This window comes from Scatophagus argus, chromosome 18 (assembly GCF_020382885.2).
Source record: "Scatophagus argus isolate fScaArg1 chromosome 18, fScaArg1.pri, whole genome shotgun sequence".
NCBI lineage: Eukaryota > Metazoa > Chordata > Actinopteri > Scatophagidae > Scatophagus > Scatophagus argus.
In genome coordinates, this window is record NC_058510.1 from 8053697 (window position 1) to 8081213 (window position 27517).

At 41.4% G+C, this 27517-nt stretch overlaps 1 protein-coding gene across 6 annotated transcripts; it reads left to right on the forward strand.

The window, feature by feature from the left end:
• Positions 1-640: 640 nt before the first annotated feature.
• rbm33a (RNA binding motif protein 33a) lies at positions 641-26951 on the forward strand. 6 transcript variants are annotated; one of them, XM_046371806.1, is made up of 19 exons: positions 641-812; positions 3951-4029; positions 4538-4586; positions 4986-5059; positions 5194-5497; positions 7399-7551; positions 8008-8173; positions 8352-8566; positions 9859-10171; positions 11940-12001; positions 14584-14713; positions 15125-15492; positions 16042-16278; positions 16445-16717; positions 17188-17961; positions 19669-19845; positions 20704-20889; positions 21263-21351; positions 21559-26951. In XM_046371806.1, the coding sequence occupies exons 1-19, from the start codon at positions 794-796 to the stop codon at positions 21605-21607; spliced, it is 3717 nt and encodes a 1238-aa protein (XP_046227762.1). In that variant the 5' UTR covers positions 641-793; the 3' UTR covers positions 21608-26951. The 6 variants fall into 6 exon arrangements, with proteins under 6 accessions (XP_046227762.1, XP_046227763.1, XP_046227757.1 ...); XM_046371807.1 differs by having other exon boundaries at positions 15125-15480; XM_046371801.1 differs by having other exon boundaries at positions 642-812; positions 16012-16278.
• Positions 26952-27517: the final 566 nt, after the last annotated feature.

Sequence of the window (27517 nt, forward strand, 5' to 3'; positions counted from 1 at the left end):
GTTAAAAAAAATAAATAAAAAGATTAATGGCAACAGCACTGCACTTCCTATTCTGTTCCACAGAATGTCCATCCCAGTAAATATGCAAGAATATATTCGTTTTCATGCATTGTTTTCACCAGGAACAGATTACACACATTGGTGTGATTATTTGTGTATTATTAGTACAGAGAACAAAGCAATATTGGCTATTCAAAATGAATGTCATATTTATGATCTGATCTTTATCATTTTGTGTAAAGCCACTGACTGTACTTACTATAACAACAAGGGCCAACATAGGCTTGTTATGAAAAAACTCAGAAAGGTATAAATTCATAACCTACCTGTAGGTCTATTAGAATTTCTTATAAAGATATATATACTTATGCAGGAAGCCAAAAATAAATGTCAGATATTAAATGAAGTTAGCCTATTGAGGCACGTGTTTATGGAATCAATTGCGCACTTACCCATTCAACAGTACAACAAACGTATCTGTCACAGCAAACACTTGTGAAGGACTACATATAGTTGTGGAGGGCAGATACAAGCCTGGATCATAACGGTCAGCCTGTTTGTTTACCTGAACTGACAGCTGGCTTTAGTGCAGCAAGCCGACCGGGGGAGCTGGTGTTTCCCACCCACAATGCATCATCGCTGCCATGTTTGTACTCTGTTGGAAACCTTCGCCGCATAGAGGCTGTTTCCTCACCATTTTCGCGTTTTATACCGTGATAATGGTGGAATACTAAAGATTAAATGCACTCTTCAGATTTCTAGTCAAACTCCAAGTGGGACGTGTCTTTGGACCATGTCAGACAACGCTCAGGGTGAGTAAAATCAGCGGTTTTTGTCGACAATTGTACGTTAGCTAATGAGGCTAGCTACGGTTAACAAATACGGCCACAGTGATCGTAGGCCTCATAGTAAACCACAGGCTTTGGTTAGCCGAATTAGCCTTTACCGAGAACAAATAGTTAGTGACCACCGACGCCTTCCGTAGTGGGTTGTAATAAAAATATGTGGACGCTAACGGCAATACTAGCTTGACAGCTAACTTATTAATGTGATAGCGTAGCGTGGTGAACGACATTTAGTAGATTGTATTCGCTGAATGAGGTTAAGATAGCCACAAGCTAAGCGAACAGATTTATGGCCGAGTTGCGGGTTCGCGCTAGTTCATAATTTTCAATCCGAATTATCAGTTTGAGGCTGCGAGCAGAGAGTTTGTAATTGTCATAAACAATTTAATGCTACGTTAGCAGCTAGCTATTACCTCCCGCGTGTAATGAGATTTCATACTGATCGAGAGTAATCTTAATATCCGATCAAGAGTATTGTTAATGCTGGTGTCCTGTTCGGCATGTTAAATTTACTCCCGGGACCTTTAATGTTGCTAACATGATGTTTTAAAGTGAATGACGGTTCAATGACCTCAGGGATTTGGCGTCAAATGCATGCTAACGCTAGCCGTCCCAAGATTGCACATATTAGCTGTCCTCGGTACCTAACAACAAAGAACACGCAATTCTTTGCACTTCTGTCTGTATTTTCTGGCCTTGTCGGTAGGTTTCTGACTGAATTAAGTATTGTACATAAAGGTACAGGTACATGACGCAGTTTACGCTGTGTCTGCTTTGCTCTTGTTGATTAGCATTTGGTAGCTTAGCACGTCACTATATTCAGTCTGTGTGTGTGCAGATGTATGCGCCAGGCCTCTGAACAGACGAAGTGGTGGTACTGGGGTAGAGTTACAAGATCACAAAAGCTGAATCAGAAAGCCAAGTCTACTTGTATGTGGGTAGTCCTCATCAATCCGTACAGTTAAATATTTCGCGGTTGAACCTAAAGTTGTTCTAAAGTGAAAATGAGTGTAGACCAACAATAAATGACACCACATTACAGTATGATCTTTGAACTTTAAACGGCAACTAGCTTATAGTCATATTATATGGCCATATAACTACTATTTTTCTCTGTCGCTCCATGATTAACAACATATTCAGACTCCTAGCATAGAAGTATATTCTAACATTATGTAGTGACTTTTCTCTTGATCAGGTTCGTTTGCTAAATAAAGCAGTTACTGATAATCATCTAAATGACTTACAGAGGGCTGCCAGCCAACAACTTTTCAAATTCACGCAACAGAAGGCTGCAATTGCAATTGCTAGTTGTTTTTCCAATAGTTGTGAGAGTTGCGTCATCGGCCTGTTATGTTCGAGTAGGTCTTGAGAGACTAAGAGAGCTGCCAGTGCAGAGACTGCAATGCTGGACCAACAGTTTTAGACTAAATCTCATGTAAAAGTCATTAATGGGACGTTTTGAAGGAACACACTTTGACATGCCCTAACAGAGGGACAGGTGTAAGTAATGAAAATAATGATGGCTCCATTTAATTTAGTTGCTTTGGCCTCAGGGTTCTGGTATTGTGCATGCTCGCTCAACTTTTGGTATGCTTCCTGCAGAGACCCGCATCCCATAAAAGTGTGCATGCACATTGTCCACAGCAATTATTGTTTACATAATCACACCAGCTGCAGTCTGGTCCATGTGGACACTGTGCATGCGCAAGAAAATGATTGAGCCGAGCTAATCACCTGACAGGGAGCCAAGCACGGTTGGTGCATCTGCAAATTTCAGTGACAGCAATGTGTAGAATTTGCACATTTGCAGACCCTGGACGCTTGAATTGAACTCAGCCATCATTAATGTTACTAGTAACCAGAGGTGTGCACTTGAGTCTGACTTTAGTCACAAATTTGATGACACAATCAAAAAGACTTGTAAGTCAACATGGAATTTAACACCAATGATTTATGTCTTCACTTGTACTTGAGCCTTTTGATTTGTTTGTTTGTTGAGTAAATCTCATTAGACTCTCCACTGCAAAGTTTAGGACTTGACTTGACTTGGGGCATAACTTGGCGCTTGAGTACAAAGACTTGAGACTTAGTTATCAATTGCAAGACAACGACTTGGTCCCACCTCAGTACCGATACCAATATCTTAATATTAATTAACAATGAATAATAATAATCAAGGACACCAAAAGCAATATTTGGAGCCGATATACATCTGAAGTAAAAATTAAAATCTTGCTGTCAAAATTTAGAATGAGCCAGTGCTGGAATATTACTGAAAGGTACTCTGTACTCAAATTCTGTACTTGAGTACAACTTTGACATACTTGCATTTTACTTGAATATTCCACTTTTTTTTTTTTAGGCAAATATTTTACTTTTTACTCCAATATGTAATATGTTATTTTATATTTAAAAAAAAAAAGGTGGTTGTTACCTTGTTTGTTCAGATTATCCTTTGTTGAAAGGCTGTTACTTGTGTAAGCACTCAGATAGTGTTGTGGACGGGATATTGAGTGAGACCACAGAGGGGTGACTTCACACAGAGAGAGCCGGCTGCACCCAAGCCAGAGTAGCACAATTTTAAATTCATGAATTTTATCTGCAAACCAAAAATAAAACAATGATACCAATACCAGGAAAAATGCAGAATATTGGATCTATAAACGACCAAGGCAGAGAATTGGTCTATCCCTAGTAAATATCTTATTAGGGCAAAATTAAACCTAAGACTTTACTTAAACTAACCTGTACAAATAAATGCAGCACGGGCATAATTTAGATTAATATTTAGACAGTTTTAAAGGTTTTGGGAAAATATTATAATACATTTCTGTTTGGATTCAGTTGTGTTTACTGCCTCTATTATGTACTGTTCTGTTGGTACACATGGCATTTGTGTACTTGCAGCACAAGTTGTTGATTCAGAGTGGGATGAGGGGCACATGCAGTTAGTGTGCTAATAGTTTCTGTACATTTCAGATTTTGTCAGCCAGTAGGACAGACTGATGTCAGCCTGTGTCAGTGGGGATGGAGCATTTTAATAGTGTAATCTATTGCTCTGATGTTGGTGAATCTGTAAGCAAAAGTGCATTTCTGTTTCAGATTATGACTTTGATGAGTATGACAAACCCGGTGCTGAGCGGTCACGCAGGAGGAGAGGTGAAGATGACGACCTAGAAAGGTAAATCACCTCTACAGGAAGAGTGTTGAAGTGTATGCAATTCACAACCTGCCAAGGTAGTCAAATACACGATACATGTCAGCACGATACATCCATCTTCTTATGCACAATTTATTTGTAAGGTCACAAAAATATGCAACATAGCAACATTTGTGCAGTTAAACCAATGTCCTTCAGGCTTAAGTGATGATTTAAGTATATTCAGTTTGATCGTTATTGATATGTAAGATGTATTAGTGCAGAGAACATTGCAACTGTTTCACTCTTTGTTTTATTCACTGTGTTACTGGTAAAGGTTAAGACTGGTCACACTTAAAGAAAGCACCATACCTATAATCGTTATACCTCATTGCATTATTATTGCAGATAAACACGATTATTACTCTTTCCTCAGTTGAAGGGACAGCATCATATAAGGAAGCATTGAATCATCTTTAAATATACATGAAACTTTGCACTATTATCTTCCTTAGCTAACATGTTATTGATTGTCTTTTCTTCTTAAAAGTGATTTGGAGGAGGATTTGTTGGAGGAAGATTGGCTGTCAGGTAAAAAGGTAAGATAAAACAAAATTTTACTCGGTCTCACTTCCTTTTCTTTTACATTGATTTTATAGTTGGAACCAAAAAACACCAAATGGGATTTCTGCTTACAAGCAGGAAATGGAAAATAACATCCAAAACACTGGGTGTTTGTGTTGGTTGAAGATTTAGAAAACGAACAGTTGACTTGTAGCAGGTGGCTCCTCCACAGGGGTAAGTGTTGATGTGAACCAAGAGGAAGCACAGTGGACAAAAAAGAACTGGGTTGACCTGCCCAGATTGCTTTCGCCACATGGGAATACAGCATCCTTTGGGGCTGTGGATGGTCCCCTGCCCCCACATCTTACACACAGACAAACAACTGAGGAAGACAATTTTGAGCACATGTTCCTTGTGTTTTTATGTTTTCTCAGAATCCCTCAGAAGTGTCAGATGAAGAGCTGAATGACGACCTCCTACAAAGCGATGATGAAGATGCGAACATCAGGTACACTAATCACATAAGTGTAATTTATACAAGTTTTTAATGTTTTTAGTTGTAAAGCTGATAGAGCTATAGATTTTGCTATGTGAAATTCATTTCTGTTTTGTTCAAAGTGCCAATGTTTTGTTTGTTTTCAGCGGTCAGGTTTTGAGCCTCAATGACACATACAGCTTGGGCACATCCTATGACCAGCAGGACAACTTGCAGGAAACAGACTACACAGATGACCCGGGCGCAGAGGGCTGTGAGGAAGGAGATGTAGAGCAGGAGGGATACCAGCAAGAGGGGGAAGAGGAGTACACAGAGGGATACAGCCAGGATGACAACGCAGAGATGCCTGAAGACCAAATGGATTACGATGGAGAACAAGCTGAGGGTGACGATGGCTACCAGGATGAAGTGCTAGACATCCAAATCAGTGAACCCATAGATGGTGAATTTGTGAGTTCTCACATTTGCTTATTCACTTGTAAAAGTCTGCAGATGCACACACACACACACACACACACACACTCTCACCCTCCCATTCCCTTCTCTGTCTCACTCTATTGTATCCCGGAGATAATGTCAGTTTTCTTGTCTCGATAAGGGGACAGTCAGGATTGAAAATCCATTCAGGAGACGGAGATGTTTGTTGGCATTTTTGTGCAGGGGAGGATTAGATTCATTATCACTCCATGCCAGTTAATTTCTCCATCTTGCTGACAAAGTTTGTGTTGACAGCTTGTTTGGCATGAGGTAATGCTCTGCTGTCGCCTCTAAATCCCCATGCCATTGTGACCTTGGGGCCTGTATCTTTGGGGGGAGTAAGAAGCTGCTTTGTGTCAGGGAGATGTGCTGCCAATCGGCGGAGGTTAATGTGGGGGGCTTTTATCTCAGGCTTTAGACTGGATCTGATAAAGTCTCATGCAGGTGAAAAGATTATTGACCTTCCGGAGGACACCCCATACAGTTTTCTAATGATTGATGCGAGTTTCCCCTTTATTCATTTCCCTTGCCTCTTAGCCACGACTAAGATGATCTAAGATAAGGCCAGATCCATGTGCAAATGTCCGTTATGGTCATTTACTAAGGTGTGATGGCACATGACAGAGATATATTAGCCTACCGCCTTTCTCTAAGCAAAGATAAGATATTGACCTTCTTACTGAGGGTGTGCAGCACAAGTGGAAGCCTATTTTGGATATTGGAAAAACGTCTGCAGGACTGAATGTGTATTTGTATTTTGTGTAATAACTGTTTACGAGGTCAATAAACTCCCTGGCCTTGACATTTTGCTCGACGTGGTATTCACTGAGTACTATGTGGAACAGTTTAAAGGATTAAGCTGTTGTGTTCCCTTGGGGCAGCCTGTCCATCCATCTGGTTTGCTGAGAGTATTTTTTTTTTCTTTTCTGCATTAATATGTGCTGCTGTTTGGCAGGTTAATGGAGCGCAACACCAAACACACTGGTGTGACCTACAGTCTGACCTTATTTAGCAGTGAGTTTTTGTTAGAGGGTGTTATGCAGATAGGCTGAATCGCTAGCAACTCCTATATCAGTTGTAAGAGCTTGCTGGTTTGCTGGAATAACTGAGATGTGTGTTTGGGATTATATGAAATGATTGCATCACAAGTTGATCAGATATTTTCTTTGTAAATGGAGTAGTAAAAACTGATTTGTCATCTCTCAGAATGTTTACATCTGTGTGATGTTTTTGGCACGGAGTCATGAACTTGCAGCACGGGCAATAACAGAGTGATTTGCAAAGAGTCAGTCAATGATATTTTCACCATCACTGAACTGGGGAGGACTGTTTTTATCAGTGCATGCAATTCTGTATATCATGTCAAACATTTACATCTCATTGAATTTCAAATGCTGTCAGGAATAGTAATGAAGCCTGGCCCCCACTGTTATGGTAATTTTGGTTGGGCGGCGGGGGGGTTACATGGTGTCTCCCCAAAATCCTCTCCATGACATTTTAATGTTTGCCTTCATGCTCTGTGTGATTTTAAAAAGGTGAAATTTCTGTGTCTAAATTGTGGATATTCATAAATATATCATAATGAAGCCCACTCGTATTTATTTAAGATATTCAAATGAGATAAAAATGGACATCCATGTTTACATACATCTATATTTAATTAATATGGATTTGATAATGATTGTCAGTTCTGCTCATCTGTGTATTTCTTGTGCTTGTATATTTGCCATAGATCATAAGAACATCGCTTAGCTTATTTTATTTTTATTTTGAAGAGAGACCCTGAGAAACTATTTCCCAGAAATGGCTGAAATGCAGTCGGTCATTGCTGATCAATAACTATTCAATATGTATTATACATGTGATCTTTAAAGGATGATGAATTTCAAACCTCCTATGACGATCAGCACTTCGATGAACATGGAGTCCAACAGAAGGAGGCCCTCAGGGAGGAGGAGGGGGAGGTAGGGGGAGAAAATGAGGAGGAAGACGCAGCCGAGGGCTCCCAGGTCTTTGACATAGAGCAGGTAGGCCAGGATCCTCCATGTAACACCTTGCATTTATCTTTCAGGATCTGCTGTATAGAGAAGTATAGAAGATGCAGATAGTGAACCACTGATAAATATTTTATTCTTCATTATAATTTCCTAAAAGTCAGGACAACTGTCACCTTCAGTTGTCTTGTTTTTTTTCTCTGAAGTCACTTAAGTATAAGAAAGCCAGCTAATATTCTTTCAGAAGCTGGAGCCAGAGAAGTTTTTGTTGTTTTTTACTTAAAACTATATCATGATTATTAAAATTGTGATTAAAGATTAAATATCTTTCCATCAACCTCCCAGCTAGTTATGCTGCAAACTACAATGGGGTTAGCATGTGATGTGTGCTGCTACAGATGGGATTTTGCACACAGTTGTGCCCATTAAAAAATATGGTCAAGGTCATGTGTTGAAATGTTTGTTATTAACCTCTGAAAATGTCCTCAGGTTGAAAACGAAGCTGCACCTGAAGAAGAAATAAAGGAGGAATCTGAGGAGGAGGATGAGGAAGATGAAGAGTCTGGCCGCTTGCGGTTCAAATCTGAGAGAAAGGATGGTGTTGTTGTGCGGTTGGCAGATGCAAGTAAACGAAGGAATATCCCCGAAACACTAGGTACAAATGGTTCCTGCTGAGTGTAATTTATCCTATGTTGAGTAACAGTCACAGAGAATCCTCCAATGTTTTCTTATGTTGAATACACTGTAATAGGTCTACATTATTGTGGCCTTTAAATTGTTTTCCCAGACAGTCAATATACAGATGCTCTGTTTTCCTGTTCCACCTTCTCTAGAACTGTCTGAAAAGGCCAAACAAGATCTGATGGCATTTGAGGAACAGGAAAGGCAAAAGAAACAAAACCGTTTTGGAGGTCGAGGCAGAGGAGGAGGCCGAGGAGGCAGAGGAAGAGGAGGCTTCACAGGTTTTGGAATGGTGGATTTTAGAGGAGGGAACAGAGGAAGAATGCATGACCAGAGGCCCCCCCTGATGGTTCACATGGGCAAGCAGGTAAGCAATTGTACAGTCATCCACCTGAACACATTCACTACTCACAGCATTCAGCACTGAGCTCCTCCTCTTGAAAAGCAGCTAAAGGGGGCGTAAGGGTTTCTCAGGAGAAGATGTTTAAAAATGGCTTGACTTTCACTTTCTTGTATTCCTTACAGTTAAAAAATACTGTTTGTTCACTTCTCTCTTTACTATCCCAGACCTTCAGTGCTATGGTCGTATATGCATGAAAGAGGTTAAAACACTCTGCGTCCCAATATCATTGTTGATATATGGATTATAGCAAATCATTCGGCATTAGTCAATTTAGACAGTATTATACAGAATTAAATTTGTTCTTTGCCCAGGATTTAGCTTCTTGTGGGATTTCACTATTAGATATCACTCCAAGCATTTAATCCTTTGATTTACATGGTTCAGCAGTTCATACAACACCTTTTGAAGGTCTAGGGAAAAAGTCACTTTGAACATGTAACCTAAATCAAAAGAACTAGCTATGTTCATCTTCAGTAGCACAGTGGCAGGTAATTGGATTTCATAACTTGGCCAAAACTAGTCGGTACTGTTTAGGAAGTGACAATGGTGTTCAAAGATAACCACACTTCCTCCCTTTATGTTATCTTTTACAGGGTAAAGAAAAGTTTGGAATTCAGGTCGGAATAAGCATGAGGAAAAAAGAAAACAGAATGGAAAAATATACCACTATTACAGGCTAACACGAGTGACTGTTGGTGTGCTGGTGGAATAAAACCAACATTCTTTGACATTTAATCATCGGGATAACAAAATACAGCAACAAAAAGGAACTGGCACAGTGTAGATATCTTTTTTTTCTGCTTTCATTTTGGGTTTTCGCGCTGCTTCATGTTTGAGTGCTTTCTCTGTGGGTCGGTCTCATGATAAAGTTGATGACATGTTCCTCTGGATACTACAGCCTCACCAAAGCTTAAGTCTCTTAAGTTGCATATGCCAGTTACAATAATGATCAAGTTTATAGTTAATAAACCAGAGAAACAAGCATTGTTCTATCAAATCAGAGATAGCATGCTTTGAGCAGAGCAGCAGTTGATAAATTGGTTGACATCTAGTCTTAAGAACACATATGTTTTTATCTCCCGGTGAGCCCTGCATAAAATACTTAAGGGTACCATCTTCAATCAGTTGACTTTTTGGTGTGTCATTGCATGGCTGCAAGCAGTGATATCAGAATATTCCCAGAAAGAAATTTGTTTTGACAGGTTGTTTGTCTTTTTTTCCCCCTCCTCTCCGTTTCTCCATCTCTTCCCAATTAGCAGCCATCCTCCCGAATGCCTCCTCCTCATCAGCAGCAAGTGCAGTCCCAGCAACACCACCCTATGCGTCCAAGAGGACCTCCTCCCTTCCAAGAGCATGGGCGCCCGCTGCCCCCACAGCCCCTCCAGCCCCTCATTCCCCCGCACATGTCTCACCGCTCCCCGCCGATGCGGCCCCAGATGGAGACACCACCACGAATGATGAACTCCCCGCCACCCAACTTCTCCCAGCATCACCAGCAGCAGCCCCCACAGCCTAAAAACATCCACATTAACCCCCATTTCAGAGGGCCCACATCATCCTCTGTACAAGGTGGGTCACGGCACAGTCACTTTAGATTTTTTTTAAATTTAAATTCTGTCACTGCTAAAGATTTTCCTCTTGTTTACAGTGTTTTTCTAGGTTCATGTTTAATAACAGTAAAACTGTTTTTTGCCATCTCATTTATACATGATAACAGCCACCCGTACATTAGCAAGGAGATGACAACACTCAGTTTTACCCATGTGGTGAGCTGTGCAAAGGCAAAATGTGAGAAAGACACAAAAGAGACTATGAAATTGTGCTTAAGCCAAGAAAGCACAATGTGAGAAAGACACAAAAGAGACTATGAAATTGTGCTTAAGCCAAGAAAACAGTTATGTCTGTTTTGTGAATTCAGAGGTGACCCAAATCATTTATGAGCAATGTTTTTTGTTCTGTAGTTAGTATGTCTATTGATATGGTAGATTCACCCTGTATTTTAAGTTTGTTATTTTGGTTTTAAGTATTGCAGTTAAGCAGTAGGCTCTAAACGGACTCTTTAAGGTGTCACTTTGTCTAGTGCTGAGTTGATGTGACAGTCCCATACCAGACACAGATGTTCGATATTTTTTATTTTAAAAATTCCTCATCTGCTCTCTGTGTATGAAAATCACAATTTTAATGTTGTCCATAATTGTTCAGTCCTGATTAAATGGTGAGATGCTCCGTTGAGGTGCATGATTCCATCATAGCTCACAGTTATCCTTACACTGTCCCAAAAGGTGTCTGGATTAGAATGTCATTTTGTTGTTGGATTGAATGACAAGTGAATAGCTCTCTCAGCCAGTAATGGGTTTATCCTCCATTTTTCTTTTGGCGGCCTCACCATTTCACTCACTGAGATGGGTTTATCTGCCCTGTCTGTCCAGGCCAAGATTGAAATTTTGTTAGCAAAGCGTGTTAGAGTGTGTGTGTGTGTGTGTGTGTGTGTGTGTGTGTGTGTGTGTGTGTGTGTGTTTTCATATAACACTTTGTGCAAGTGTGCTTGGGGTTTGGGTTTTGCTCCTGAGAGGAAGACATGTTCTGGAAAATCAGGGATTGCCTGTGGTTATGATTAAGTGTGTGTGGGCGTGTGTTTGCACGTGTTTGTATATTTGCCTGTGTATATTAGAATTTTTTATGTTTATTTAAGTGAAAGATTCCATTTGAATGTTTTCCAGTTGTAGATGTTGACGTACAATTGCAATTTAGAAGCTGTTTGCCAGCAATGTGATAGTGCCAGTTTCTGTCAAGTAGCAAATGTCTTATTCATTTTTATTTGTTGAATTTGGCAAATAATGTTCATGTATTTAATATTAGACCTGCTACTAATGATTACGATCATTATCAATGACTCTGGCATTTATTTTCACTAGTAATCGTTCAGTCTGTAAAATTCAAATTGCTTCTTTTGTCCAGTCAGCAGTCCGAAACCCAAAGACTCTTCATTCACTGTCATGAATCACAAAGAAAAGCTGCAAATCTTTAAATTGGTTAGCAAAATAGTTGGCAATCGATTTTCTTTCTCTTCTAATTATGGCAGCTCTGTTTAATTTTTCCTTGAGCTCCATGGTCTGTGCCCAGTTGTGGAAAGATGCGAGAAGCAACTCTGATATGGAATTTATCATGTATGTCTCTGTAACAGCCTTTGGCATGGACATTTCTAATGGGCCTCTCCCTTTCTACTGTCACCACCTTCTCTCTGCCTACTGCCCCTCATTTTCATTTTTCTCCCCCTCCTCCCTCCACCCCTCTTCCCTTGCTCTCTCCCTCTCTCCCCCTCTCTATCTCATTGCAGTGCCCTTGATGCCTCCTGCTCAGAGCCAGCCCAGACCTGCTGTGAGTCCTCAGAGGTTCCCTGTGAGTAGCAGCTGCTCCTCTCCCTCCCTTTCGCCTCACTTTCTCTCCCTCTCCACATGGTTAGCGTCCCTTTTTGAGAGGGCAATATCATTATGGCAATTAGACCGCCTGCCCTGTCCAAATACTGTTAAAGCAAATCTGTAAACACTGATATGAGTCTGGCAGCACAACTGGAAATGCGTGATAGGGGCTTGAGGCAGTAGACTTTTGGAGGTTGGGGCTTCAGTGGCGGGACTTAGTTAGCAACTCTTCATGGATGGGCTGGGGCTCAGACTAGCCAGCTTGGCACATAATGGAATTGTGAAACCAGGATATACTGCCAGTTAAAATTCACTTTCCACAAGTTTGTGTCCCAAAGGCACGGAGACCTTTTTTTGAACGGTATTCGAATTAATGAGACATGGTGGTGGTTTGATGGGGCTGGGGTGAGCCTCTTGCACCATATATTCTAAATGTTGAATTTCACGTCAGAGAAAAGGGGTCTTAAGTGAGTGATTTCCTCTTAGAAAAGGTCCTTTATTTCACTTCCAAAGAATCCATCCTAGAGATGACGGAAATGCCTTGAAAGTAATTACAGTATTGAAGGAAATGGCTCGCTTACAAGTCAGCCAAAGTGCCTTAAGTTACTCTGTCCTTCTAGTTAATGATGTCCAGGCATCAGGTGGTGTTAGTACTGACTGACATCTTCCTGGAAACTGCATTTTTTATGGATTTATGCAAATTAACCATTGGAAAATAGCTGCATCCAATTGCATTCATGTGGATTTTCAGCCCTGCTGCCAAATGAGCCAGGCTTTCACGTAGGAGTCAGTCTTTGTCCAAAGAAAATCAGTGTTCTTATTTTTCTCTTTTCCAACCCACAGCATCAGTATGGTGTAGTTTCTGCTCCCTGAATTATCTAATTGCACTAGACATTGATAGCACACTAGCAAGAAGCTCTTCTGCCTTTTTCAAACAGGAGAAGGTAGTGTTGGAAGGGTACACAGCAAACTGGCCTGATGAGCAGCATAGTGTTGGATTCCCCAGCTGTCAATCGCATTTAGGCTGCTGTTGCCAAGGACGCAATTTGAAATGCAGGTGACATACCAGCCGGCAACATTCCATTTACCAGTGGGCACCTGATTACTCATGATTATCATACATTATCATCCCATCAAATTTAATTGTTAAAAGACGTGGTGAATGGGGGGTCATAGCCTCTAGTATTACTGCATTAAATTTTTGCTGGTGGAGACCGGTTTTGAAATATTAATCTCGGAGCCAATTAAAGTTATTAGAATATTTCATCCGTTTAGATAATAATGTTCAGTTTGACCAAGAAATAAAGATGCCACCAGCCACACTGTTTGAAAATGCTGTCCGTAAGGGCTTTAATTTCTAGCATTCGATGCCTTTCTGAAGTCCTTTTTTTGAGATTTCTTATTGTGTGTTATGTTAATTAAATTCTTCTTGGTGGCAGTCAGTAGCACTCACAGCTCCTTATGTCTCTCATGAACTGTACCTCAACCCAAAAACAAGTGACATGTTCCGATACTTGCAGTCTGTGTTGGTATTAGCTATAAAAAGGTAATAGCTGTAAAAAGTTAACATGAAATTCACAAAAACATCTCTTTGGACTCACATTTCAATTCTTTATTAAATACTTTGACATTTGGCCCCTCTCCATTATATATGTCTTGGTTATCCCCACACTGCAGGGACCTCTCCTTGCATCAGTTACATATTGAGCAGCCCGCAGACTGTTTATCAAAGATTAAAAGCAAGAGGATGAGCTGTTATTTGAGGGGTATTATGTGGACACCAGAGACCTCATTGTGCAAACCTGCCTGTATGACCTTTTAGAACGGTATGATTGTGCCCCTATTGTGAGCCCCTGTCTTTGTAAGCCCCTTTGATTAACTTTCTGTTAAGCAAGTTTTTGGGACTCTCGGCCTTCAAGCTTTCTAACACCTCTCCTCTTTAAATACCGCTACGCAGCAGTGGAATAAAGATGGATTAAGCCTTGATAGCATCTTAAGTAATTTACAATAGGCTTGGAGGAGGCATCAGCCCATTTGTGGAAGTGCCACGTGTTGAATAGCAGGTTAATTTTTCAACAGTGATGGATGTTTTAAAGAATAAAGGAGACAGTTATGAGGGGGATTCGAATTCCAAGGAGGGATTAAAGGGTTGTTATCTGGTTTTCCTTGGGAGATAGCTGAGGAGTAACGTGCATGCAATGAGTAGAAAGCTGTTGAACACATGAAGTGGTTGAAACAAAGGTGAGGGCACTTATCCCCTCCTGAATTACCCTTTCCTTGTTAGAGACGGGCTTTTAGACGGTTTATCAACAAAGCCCCAAGTAACATTAATGCAGGTTTGCTCACGAATTCAGGCTGAAGGGTGTCTTTAATATTGGCATGCATATTGATGTGTACAACTCAAAATTCTGTGTCTTTTAATGACCCCAGCGCTTCAATTGCAAGTCCTCCATGCTTGATGCAGTGCTCCACAACAAATTCCCATTTTTCATTAGTTTAATTTGTTTGTGATTATTGAGTTCCCAGTATGGCCTATAATTCATAAGTTTTGTGTTTTCCCAGGGACCGGGAGACTTCCAGCAGCACATATCTGGTAATTTCGGTCAGCCCCAGCGGCCTCCTCATCACATGGAGCCCTTTAGGAACCAGCCACCTCAAGGTCCCCAAGACAGAGAGCCCCTCTTTATGGGAGGTGAGTCCTGCACCCAGTCTTCACTAGGGTTACAAAGCTCTCTTAGCATATTTAATCCTATTCGACATCACCTCTGGCGGTATACCTATGGGGTACACTGTAAGCTTGCTGGTGCTGCTCTATTTGCAGCACTCATGTTAAATGCATGTGTATATATACATCTGAATGAGCCTTGGAAACTGCATTAAAGATCTATATTTATGATTTTTCATTCACAGTGTTAATGCAGAATTAAATACAACCCACTTGGTTGTTTACCCTTTCACCTTGATAGAGTTGTCTGTTTCTGTTTCCCTTGCCATAACATGCTACCTCTGGAGGGAGAGTTACTGATGTATTGAAATTGGCTCACACTGCAAAAACCTGACATCTCTGTTGTACTGTTGTTCTTTGGTCTTTGTGTGGGCACAGAGCGCACAGAGTCAACAAGGTTTCCAGGGCAGCACATGTTTGATAACCAGGGCCCCAGCCCTCTGATGAACAACAGCCACAACCTCCATCACCAGCAGCATCTGCCCGGCCAGGGCCACATGGGCTTCGGTCCACCAGGACCAGCTTTCAGCCAGCCGGGCCAGGGTCCAATGGGACTTTTTCCAAGAGAACCCCTGAGACCCAACCTCCCTCCTCACCAAGGTCACCAGGGGATGGTCGATTTGAATCAACGAGGCATGCCCCCCAACCAGCCTCGACCCTTCATGGGGCCTCGTCAGCCTTTTAACCAACCAGGGAACCTATTTCCCCCTCCACAACTCCAGTTTGGGATGCAGGTACGAATAAGAGTAAGTGATTTTTCTAACCAATATATGCATTTGTGTTTGCGGTCGTGTCCAGTTCTTTCTCAATTGAATTTGCTTGCTAAATATGATAATTTAATCTGTGCATCATGATGTTGTTTTAGCATCTTCTCTTACCTGCGACAGTTCTTATGTGGAAGGCTGACAAACAGTTCACAACCTTTCTCTGCCATGAATGTATGATTTTTGCTTTTTTTGGAGATTAAAATTGCTGTGGCAAGAGCAATGACTAGATTATAGACGGTACACAGACAGAATAACCTGGACTAGTTATCATGTCCATTGCTGCTGAAGCTGTAAGGAAAGACTCGTTTCTGTTTGGCATCTCTGCATTTTGTCAGGAGATGTAGCCAAGAGCTCCCTCTAGTGACTGAATCACTGTTGTTGTACTACTATATAGACCCTTTAGGCCACCAGTTGGAGGTTAATTATGTGTGGGACAATAAGTTCTGATGTTACCAGTTTGCCCATTCTGTGGTTTGTCTTCTTTCTCTGATATTTTAGGGCTTAATGCATGGCCCTCCTGTTTCTCAGATACCGCACCATGACCCCATGCCACCCCATCAGCCCTTGCACCAGCAACATCATAGGCAGGAGTTACCTCGTCAGCAGCACCAGCACCAGCAGCAGCTAAGTGTCAATGAACCTCGCCTCATAATGCACCACAGCCAGAATCCCTTCCACCAACAGCAGTTGCATGGCAGCCCCAGGCAGATGACCCCCCGCCCTCAGAACCCCCAACAGCGAAACATGTCTAACAGGCAGAGGATGGTGAGAGATTAGCATATTTTCACAACTATTTTCATACTACTGCACATTTTTGTGTCAGCGTCATTTTTCAATAAACAAAAATAGCACATGGAAAATGGTTGTGCATATTAAGATCAGATTGATTCTAAACGCAACATGAAATGTTTATATTTTGCCCTTTCTTCAGAACACACCTATCTCCAAGCAAATGCAGCAGCGCAGCAGCAACCTACGGGAGCTCCCTGTAGCACCTGGCAACACAAACATGAGCAGTGCCCGCCCCGCCGCCAATGTTAGGCCTGTTGCCAAGGCAACACGTCCTGGGCTGAGCACTCAGCCGGTGCCTGCCGGTGGCAGAGGAAGAGGCCAAGTTGCTGTCAAGACTGAATCACAGCCTGGAGAAGGCAGGACAGTGGTCCGCAAAGAAATCCCAAGCACAGAGTCCAGTACAGCACCACAGGTCAGCTTGTTAAAAAAAAAAAAAAAGAAAAAAAAAAAAAAATATATATATATATATATATATATATCTCATAGGAGTGATCTTTAATTTGCTGGCTTAATTGGCATATTGTTTCAGATAAATGTGTATTACGTTTTTTGAAAATATTCTCTTTATGCTTGCAAACTTGTAATTTTTTTTCCTGCTAAATTCAGTAACCCAGAAACTGTGAGCTCAGACAAGCCTATTGGTGTGCTTGCAAGGACTCCCATTTATTTAAAGCCCAATCATAAGCTTGTTAATAACGGCAGTCTCATTCCATTGGAAAGAACAGATCAATACTATTGCATTTTATTTCTCTTGGGTTTTGCCTTTGATTGTATCTGAGTGTCAGCCAAAGTGATATGGTTCAAATAGAATCCAGTGACTCATTGCTCCATTTCCTGTGAGTGGAGGCAGGCAGTCATATTGTTCGTTTGTGTTTTGTACAGCAGAACCCGGATGAGGATGAGGAGACACGGCAATACCGTCTGAAAATTGAGGAGCAGAAGCGTCTCAGAGAGGAGATCCTGAAGAAAAAGGAGATGCGACGGCAGATGCTAGCTGGTGTCAGAAAAAAGGAGCTTCTGGACAGGCTCAATTCCCAGACAAACACTCCGAGCCAACCCCCAGCTACTTCACAGATTCAACCCACACAACAAAATCAGCAAACGCCACACCCTGTACAACAACGACAACAACCCCCACAACCACAGCAGCAGCAGCAGCAACAGCAGGAACAAAAACAACAACTACAGCCACAACAGCAGAGACAGTTTCCCCAGAGACCACCACAGTCATTAAATCAATCACTGAAGAATCCTAATCAAGGCTCTCCCAATCCTCCCAATGGCAGCACTCCGACCCCAACACAACGTCCTAATGTCAAGACACGCCTGGATATGGTAAAAGGTAGCCCCCAACCGCCGCAGATCCCCAGGCCCGGTCCAGATCAGCAGTGGAAACAGCCCCAACAGAATCAGCTGCTGCAACAGCGAAAGAACAGTGCTGTGCAGAACATAAACAGGCCTGGTGCTCAGATCCAGTCCAGTCAGGTTCCCCAGAAGAACATACCTCCCGTATCTCCCGGCATGGGCCCTGGCCAGGCTCAGAATCAAGCAGCTAAACCAGGGGCAAAAAGAACTGTGATGCAGCGGGCAAAGAATTCTGATTTCGAAAGCCAGCAGGTGCCACAAAAAGTCAGAGTCGTCAAACTTTCAGGAGGGGTGAGCTTGCAATTTCATTTTCATCCAACACTGTGTTTTGGTCCGACATTTATTTGATCCTCCTCAACGGATTTTACCCACAGGGGAAACGACAGTTTTGAAAGGAAATGCCACTGATTGCCCTCACACTGTCTACTTTATAATCTAAAAGATGTCTAACCTATGGGAATGACAAGCTGATGTCTGTGTCATTTTGGCAAAATTGATCTGTTAAGAGTTTCCTCTTTTAAGCTTTGGGAACTGGTATTTAAACCACAATGCCTTAACGCACATTTTACCTTTAAATCACAGAAGGGCTGTAGGCATTAAAGAGAGCGGTGTGACATTTATCTGTAGAGTTGGAGACACCTCATCACTGCTCTTAAAGGTTGATATCCTCTTTCAAGGGTGCAAGAGTACTCTTAAAGATGGATGCCTTGGAGAGGCTAAAACAAGAATGACAGTAACACCAACAATGTCAGAGAATTGCCACTGCCGGCTATTTTATACTCACTTGATAAGTTACTGCCTTGGCCTTAATTACACATTAATCTTTATTGAAAAACCACAAAGGCTTGCATGTTAAACATTCAGACTTGCCACTGATGAGACATGTTGGTGGGATGTGATAGTATTTGAAATAAGCCGCTTTCTGACTCCATCCCCGAGGATCAAGCTACAGAGCTAAAATCGCAGGCTGGCTGCAGATGAAGATAACTGGGTGTCAGTGCGTTAATGGAAACCTGCGCAGAGCTATCTGATGTACCGCATCTTGGAGGGAAAAAAAGGGGGGAGTGGGATGTGAGGTGGAGAAAGAGAGATGGAAACAGAAAGCAACAGCTAAGGCCTATAGCCGTGGTGAAAAGAAGATTGTCTAGATGCTCCCTCTTCCACATTGTTCTGCTGTCATCAACGGGCACTTGACAATGTTATCTCCTCTCTTCTCTTTTTTTTTCTTGCTCTCTCTCTTCCTCTCTGTCATCCTTCGGCTGCTTTTTTTTTCTTCATCAACCCATCTCTCAGGTGCGCTGCAACAAAAGAATGCCAATCCAAGACCCTTGTAATTAATCTTTCTTGGTTGAACGGGAGGCAACATAATACCTGTGTAAGAAAGTTGCCACTTTTGAGGATTTGGATTTGTATGGCTTAGGCACACAGATAAGAGGCAAATTATATTTTCATCAGGGATAATACAAAGCAGCGCAAGACACAAAAGATGGGGAGGAGGGGTGCGTAAGGGGGATGGGGTACACATCGAGCTGCTGTCGTTCCAGTGTAATGCAGCTTAGCATTTGATGGGTGCAATCAGGAGCTGTGATTTCTATAGGAGGGATTAATCCATTTACTCTCAACTGGGGACAGGTCAGAGATATCGCTTCTTTTCTTCCCCTGTATTGATCTGTCACATCTCTGCGCAGAGTCGGGAAAGAGACGACCTTCAATTCCTCCCGCATGTCAACAGAGTTGAGCTGTGACTTTATTCGATAATGAGACCATCACCTTGTTGGGTTGATCTTTATTCCCCACAGATGTCTGATAGGGATCCAGCTCCAGTGCTGGCACATTTTCAGTTTGCTTTGTAGATGTGGCCTTGCATTTCTCTCTGCTGTCCATAAACACTTTACCTAAATGCTTAATGTGAGTGTTAATGCAGTGTTTTGATGCCTGCAAATGAAGATAAAAGCTGGTATTTTGTGTGAGGTCTTAAATTAGTGTTGTCTCCATCAGGGTGGAAAGGGGCCTGTGGCCACCGAGTGCCCAGAGCAGCAACAAGGCACCTGGTCGGGAACCCCGCACAACCAGGCTGTCCAAAGGAAGGTCACCATAACGGGACAGCAGCAACAGGGAGCAGGTGGAACACCGCAGGCAGGCCGAGGGGGCATGGGCAACCCACAGCAAAACAGGGTATGTCACACATGAGCACTGCCCTTAATCTGTAGTTTGGACACCAGCAACCTTTTCACCTAAAAGATATATAGTAATAGTGCAGACTGTGGCGTAATGGCAGTTCTGAAATAAAAGGAGCTGAAATGTCTCCTGTAAAGTTGTTGTGTGCCGCTGGCGCTACCCTGGCGTTGTGCAGACATACCAATCGAGCAGTAGTGGTAATAAGACAGGACAGTATGCCAGGTGCGGGACTATTGACAAGCTGAAAGCAGTGTAACACGGGAGGCTACACAAGGTCCCCTGGCCTCTCTGCACGCCTGTCACCACCAGGCTGCTGTCACAGCTACCATACTCACTGACACTGACAGGGTAAGGCAGTCACCATAACGCTTGCATGGCTCCCTCTCCCTGTATGCTCTCCCACCTTCCAACACACACACACCAATTCCCTCTGCCTCCTCTCTTTTTGGGGGTTTCTCCCCCGTCCTCCTCCTCCTCCTCCCCCCTCTTTCTCTTCTTTTCCTCTGCAGCTCAAACATAGCTCTCCCTCTCAAGCTCAAATGAAGATATGCCATGCCACATGCATCATGTTCTGACGTTGATGCTCTATGTAGAAATATGATAAGTCATTCATGTGCAAGCTTGGCGTGTCTGAGAGGTGTGAAAGGAAAACACATGGCGTTTTTAAATTTTCCTTTTTGCAGAGTAACATAATACGTAGCTCCTCTCCACGCTGCTGAATGCAGGATTAAAACATCAACATGCCTTTTAAAGCAGTGAAACGTTCACTCTTTTGTTTTTTCGCCGCCTCTTTCAAGCATTTCCCGTTTTTTGACCTCATGTGGGCAATCTTTCTCACACCTGCCGTTGGCGTAGGTTGTCGTATCGGGACGGGGCCGAGGTAGAGGGGGTGGTCAGATGGGTCGAGGTCGTCCGATGTCTACCCGGCAGAACCAAAGAAGTGCAGAGAGCGAACGCTGCACTGTTTCCATAGAGGGCCTCTCTTCATCCACAACAGATGTTCAACTGAAGAACCTTCTCAGATCCATTGGCCCCATAGAGGTGGGTTCACTTACATGACTTAATATGTTGGTGAAGCATTCACTTTGTATAAAGAGTAGAACAATTCTTGGCAGTCGCTCAGAAGTTAAAGCTGTAACTAATTCAGTATGTACTTATATTTCATTTTTATATTTAAGCTATGTACATCAGGAGGAAATCTTTAAACATAGAAATTAATTTTCTCCCACGCCAGAGTGTCAGTAATAAAATTTTCTTAGTGTGATCCCATATCGCCCCCTGTTGTAGAGGTTAGGTAGGTAGAGAATGTAAGCAAACTCATCAGTTTCCCCTCCACCACCCTCACTCCCTCTTGTGGATAAGGCGAGTGTCTAGTTGCACTAAATTTGTACTTTACTCTATCTGTGTACTGCAGACGTTTAAAATGATGCCCCAGCAGAGGAAAGCAGTCGCCACATTTTCCAATGCCCAGCATGCAGCAAGTTTTCAAATGAGCTTCCACAGGTAATCAGTATTCCTTTGTCTTCATTATTCTATAGAAATTCCAGTTAGATGATTAAACAGCGTAGTCGTTTGCCTTTAGAAGTTGTCAGTGTGATGGGTTTGGATAGTTAGCCATAATTCAGATTGCACGCCGCACAATATGAGCGTCACTGTTTTCTTCCCCCGTGAGACAACGGTTCAAACATCATTATCACAATTACTACACAGGCACATGATTGATTTGTCCCACATTGATGTGTCGCTGATTGATGGATGAGGAGCACAATAAGAGCCAGGGAGTCGGCCTAGAAGAAGTCAGTTTCTCCCAACGTGGGAGCCTCTCGTGCGCAGCTCCAGCCTGGCGTTGGAATATTTCTACAACCCTTTTGAGGGGATGGGGGGTCTCACACGCTCTGCACAGAAGCATCATCCATCTCCTATCAACTTGGAACAGTGAAAATAAAGACACTGGCTGGGATCATGCCATTGTTTGACTTTGTCTACCAACTGTCCGTTGTTGCAAGATGGCACAGGAGAGAGACCCTGGACAGTTAATCCTACTGTGACGTAGTTTGTAAAGAATGTTTTGAGCATCTTACGCGGACACTGTGTAGAATTTATCATTGGATAATGGTTGCTCCCCTTCTCAGTTAGATCCGTTATTAAAACAAAGAGAACATTTAAACTTTATCATTCTGATGTGACCACTTAATTGAGGGTTGTTGTTTTTTCTCGTTGTTTTTTTTTTTTTTTTATCATTTGTGGCCCACTGTTAGGTTTGGTTGCAGGAAGTAGTAGCGTCAAACTGTGGCCAGCTGATTCACACCCAGCAGCAGCGTTTCTCCCCCTCTGTAGATGGCAGTATTTCATCACTAATGATGCTTCCTTTTTTCCAACTCCAGCCTGCCTCCAGGTACGGCTGAGTCTCCATTAGTTTTTAGGTGAATGGCACTACCTAGTGGAGAACTTGCATACAGGCACAGAGGAGGATGATTTTAACATGTGATACACAGCAGTGACTGGGACCAATTTGGCATAGCATGTAACATTAACACCGTGGTTCTAAATTCTCAGTGGTTTCGGGCCTTGTAAATGTTGTGAGTCTTGTGTTGATTTTGTGGTGCTTTTCAGTTTTGGTGCCGCCTCTGGGTCAGATTGTTCAGATCATCTTGTTTAGTTTAGTCAGTTTGGTCATGTGGCATTGCTCCTTGTACTGAATGTTACTGGGCCTTTTAACTGTTACTTGGAATAATCCTACATGCCTTTTGGATGTATATTTTAGTTGTATGCGTGATTATGGAGTAGTTAGATTTAGATTTCTAAATGTGCTTTGACGGAACGCGTATGTAAGTTTTTTGAGATTTTTTATGAAGACAGTTTAATATTGTTAATGTTGTTGGGGATTTAAAGTGTATCATATATTTGGTAGTTCAGATTTTTTTTACAGTTTTCACAGGGTTCATAAGCATTTTGTAATGCATTAGGTTTACTCTGCTCTGGTCAAATTGTGACTGTTGGCTGATCATTTGGTGCCTTGTCACTGGGCTGATGTACCTGGAGGAGCACTTCGAAGAATTTGACTCCCCACTTAGCTGACCATGTAGATGTTTGGCAGAAGAGTAAAATAAATTCATGATAACACTTTGCCCCAAAATTTTAATTCCCCTCATAATAATAATAAAGACATCCTCTGTAAAGTCCAGTCTCTTACTCATAATGATATCATACTACATAAAGATACATTTATCCAGATGTGGGAGAAATTGTTGTGCAGTCTCTTCAATCTCTCTCTTTGGTTTCATTTTCTGTGAGCATGTGCCCTTGTTTGGGGAGTGCCGCCTCATCACTGAAAACCTTAAGTTCTCGATACACTTTCATGTGTGGCTCTTTGATTTCTCGAGACATCGTTAATTAAGTGAACATAGCCGGTGAGGTTCATTTACTTTTCCATAATTCCGTGATATTTTTTTTTCTCTTCACACAACATTCGAGTCTTTTTATGGGTTAAAGTTTGTTAAATGAAGGCAGGTCTTTTAAATATCCAGGTCGTTAACCTTATGGGCAAATAACTGCAGTTCAGAAGTCAATATTGTATACATTATACGCGGGAATGTAACGTAGTAAGCCAAGGGGGCAACCATTATCTACGTAGTGATCATGTACATAAGTAGACCAGAACTTTCTCTCAATATTTATCTTGCTCAGTTTCTTTTGAGTTATTCTTTACTTATGTTGTATCAAATTGAAATTTTTTATATGTAAAGATATGCTGATGTGTCCAGACATAAATCATTTTACAAGTGGTTTGTTTCTAATTTAGAGCCAAAATGAAGAATGACTGGACCACATTTGTGTTTATAAGACATTTGACAAAAAGTTTAAGGGAAAACGAGAAAATAAAAACATGGCCAATATACCCTGAGCATGCAGGTATGTGAAGCCGGTTAAACTTTAGCCCAAAGGTGTGTTGTTGTGTGTGATGTCCATGTGTCTGGTGCCTGTACGATGAACAATCCTTCTTATTTCTGCTGCAATTTATTCATTTTTTACTTCACGTATTCTGTAAGTTTTTAGGTATTCAACTTGCAACATAGCACATGCACTAAAAAATCTTATTACACCTTGTCTGGAAAGAAATACTACCTCATACAGAGTTCAGGGGGATGCCACTGAATTTGGTCGTTGAAACAATTTGCTTGATAACCACAAACATGAGAAATTTTGTCCTGCCTATTTAACTGTGATTTCATACTAATGTTCAGCTCTGTACAGCCCTGACATGTCAAGAGGTAAAGCAATAGGGAAAGTAAATGTAACAGCATTTTAATTTGTTTTTTTTTTTCTTTCTTTCTTTTTGGTTGGTTGGACTAAGCTACAATCCAAAAAATGATTTGGAGGCTTAACATTCGGTCTCTTTATTGACTTTTAGTAAGTCTTGGCTGTGCATCTGGATGATATCACAGATTAAGTTCTTGGTTCTCTGGTTTAATGACTTGAGAAAGATTTGTTCATATTCACAAGTACTTATTGGCTTCTGTCTCTGACTGCATGTGGGAATCAAATCACTCAATTTAGTGGTACTTCCCTTAAATTAGTTATTATTTGAAATAACTCTTTAAGTTTTAAAATAAGCTGCACGTGCGTGAGTCATGCCAGTAAAGGTCACCAGATTCTCAACATGCTGTCTTGTAAAACCTGAGGTATGCATGGTTTCAAGTCTTGTATGTTGTACAGTTTTTCTAAACTGACTTCTTTATGTTTTATTCCTTTTTGTTTTTAGTTGAACTTATGTAGAGGTTTTTGTTCCCTAACAATGTGTGTTCAATGTCTTTCATGTTGTACGTTGCCATTGACTTTTAGTGCTGTGGTAAATCCTGTGGATTTGAAAAAGTATCGGCAATGCCTCTGATGGTTAAATTGGTATAAGACATCTGGTCTTGTAATGACAGAACAGATTCATATTGAATCTATTTGTACCTTAATTTTAAGAATTTCGTAGAGACATATATATGTACCTTGAACTTTAATGATGTTCTGTTTCTCAAAGTAATTTCCTTGAGGAAACTGGTGCTCCGTTACGACCTGATTTACAGTAGGCTATGTAACTAGCAGTGGGTTTTTCCAGTCGCATCACCTCATATAGTTATAGTGGAATATTTGATTAAGAAAGCCTCATGTGACGTGTCTGTGGGGCTTTCTTGTTCTTAAGTAAGAGACCTTCGTTATGGATGCTAATAGTATCAGAATGTTTTTATGATCTTTGGGTCAAATGTGCAACGCTAACTTATAGCTTTTTTCCAGCAGGTCCAGTTGGGTGCTGAGGTTTTTGCAGACTTGTTGAAATAATCTTTTTTTTTTCCCTTTTCTTCAGGTCAAATCACTTCAGCAGAGCAGTGTGTCATTGGTGTGTTTGCTGGCCCCAAAAGCCACCATATCAGTGGTTCAGCATGTTTTAGCAAATCAAAAGATTGGATTATAAACCTCTTATAATTTGCTACTTTGCTACTATTTTCAAATTATAACTGCAACTTTTTTTCGATTTAAAAGCAGCTGTTTTAATTCATGCTAACAATATGAAAATCAGCTTGCTTAGGACTGGTGAGCCATCACATTGAACTATTTGATGTTGATGTTACAGCATCAGTTATGATTTGTCCCTCTTATGTAACAGTTTAGGGTTATCTTTGAAAAACTCAGCAGTCATTTGAAACCACTTCACACAGTTTTAAAGACATTTCCCATTTCCTCTAAGGCTTTTCTGTCCTGCTGGTATAAAGAAAATGATTCATTTTTGCATGTTGACACATCACCATAGTGATCAGGTTTATTTGTCTGCCTTTTCATAAACTGCCAAGACGATACAACATGTTATCTTTAGTTTTTGTCTTTAATTGGTTCAAATAATAGGTTCACCTTTTTGTTCAAGTTGACTATGGAGTAGTTTTTGAACCAGCAAAAAAGCAGCATTAAATGGTGTCAAATGACCTTGAGTTTTCATTTTTATTTTCAATTTTCCTTGTATTATCATGATGTAATCATTAATGCGGAAGTCTTAAAAGTACATTTATCGATTACATGAGAGGTACAAACTAACTAAGCAAAAGCATGCAAAACCACTGGCATGGTCCGACACTTGCGGTGTTCCTGGCTTAAAAACTGACGACCATTTATGGTTGTAGCTGCACAGACGTCTTGTTTTGGATGGTTTGTCTTATGAAAACACCTGATGTGACCACCAGTCACAACAGGTGTCCCCCACATCCCCAGAAGAGAGTGTCCTCTGCTATTAACGTGAATTTTTCAGCAAGGACCTGTTGAGAGGAACCGTTGACCATCTTCAGCCATGATATTGGTGTCACTTTTCCTGCCTTAACTCACTCACTTAACACTTCAGGTTCTTTTACAGCCATGCAGTGCCCAGCCTTGGAATGAAGATTTTACTTGAGCTTACTTCCCTCACTAAATAGGAGTTGCTGCATTCAGAGTATTTGGGACTGCCACATTTCCTTCCATTACTGCCTTTTCTGCCATCGCTGTTCTTCCGACTTGCATATATTTGACAGTTGCTCATCTTTTCCCTGATGCGGCCGATGTTGAATGAACTTAAGACTTCTGTATCAAGCAGGGTGGCCTACCTGGATTACCATTGTTTGTTAGCCCAGTGGATGGAGGTTTCCATCTCTGTGACGACAGCCGGGATCACAGAGCAGACACATAACGCAAAAGCCGCATTATGGCTTTCACTTCACCAAAGGTCATCCCAGCTTCTTGACATGCATTGTTTTTTTGGATTTTGAAAAAGACACTACGCTGGTTTCCTCATCTCGAACAGCATGGTGCACCACATAATGACTGAAAACCCAACTGGGGGTTTTGACTTAAACTGTTGACAATCCAGCCTGTCATGTGCACTAACACTGTGATGTATGACATGAAGTAATCATGTTCTGTGTTGGAAAACTTTGAAATCACTGTGAAACCTGTTCTGATACTGTACATGGTGTGATTTTTCTAAGAACAAGATTGAGTGTTTTTAAACACAAGCAATTCATTGTTTAATAGATGGATTGTGTTCATTTTGATACCACAAACTGGAGAAAAATAAACTTTTTGATAAACAGCATGGGACTTTGAGTTTTTATTGTGAAATTGGACGAAGTTGATTGGTGAGTTCAAAACTACTTCCTTTCAGACTCAAACCACTGAGGTCCTTTAGTCAGAGGCAAATGAAGTGTTCTCTGAAGCTGTGTTTCTTAAGAAGTGATTGAAACCTCTCACGTTGACTGTTTTACCTTGCAGTGCCTCTATCCGTTGTTGTACATGGAATAAAGCAGTAGGCGGCCACTTCAACATGTCCCAGTCCACTGGTGGGAAACGAGCGCCCTGATGGAAAGTCCATTAACACCACAGTCTGCATGTTCTCAAACTATGAAATTGAGGATCAGGATCGCAGTCATAAATTTTAAAAAAAAAGAGAAAAAACAGCTTTTAAAATAGCTATTGAGATCCAACTTAAAACAGTCCTGCAGCTGGAGAGATATTGGATCATGTACACTCATGAACACCTGTCAAGTCTTCTTTAGCCTGTAGAAGGTCAAGAGCTCTCAAAAGTAACACTAACTGATTCAAATTGAAGGGCTTTCATTGTCACCTGTTGTTGCTCCGTCAGATAATGCTTTTTGTCTTG

Coding starts and splice junctions, on each gene's coding strand:
- rbm33a (XM_046371801.1), top strand. Junction 5,498..7,398: donor AACCCATAGATGGTGAATTT/GTGAGTTCTCAC, acceptor TGATCTTTAAAG/GATGATGAATTTCAAACCTC. Junction 10,172..11,939: donor CACATCATCCTCTGTACAAG/GTGGGTCACGGC, acceptor ATCTCATTGCAG/TGCCCTTGATGCCTCCTGCT.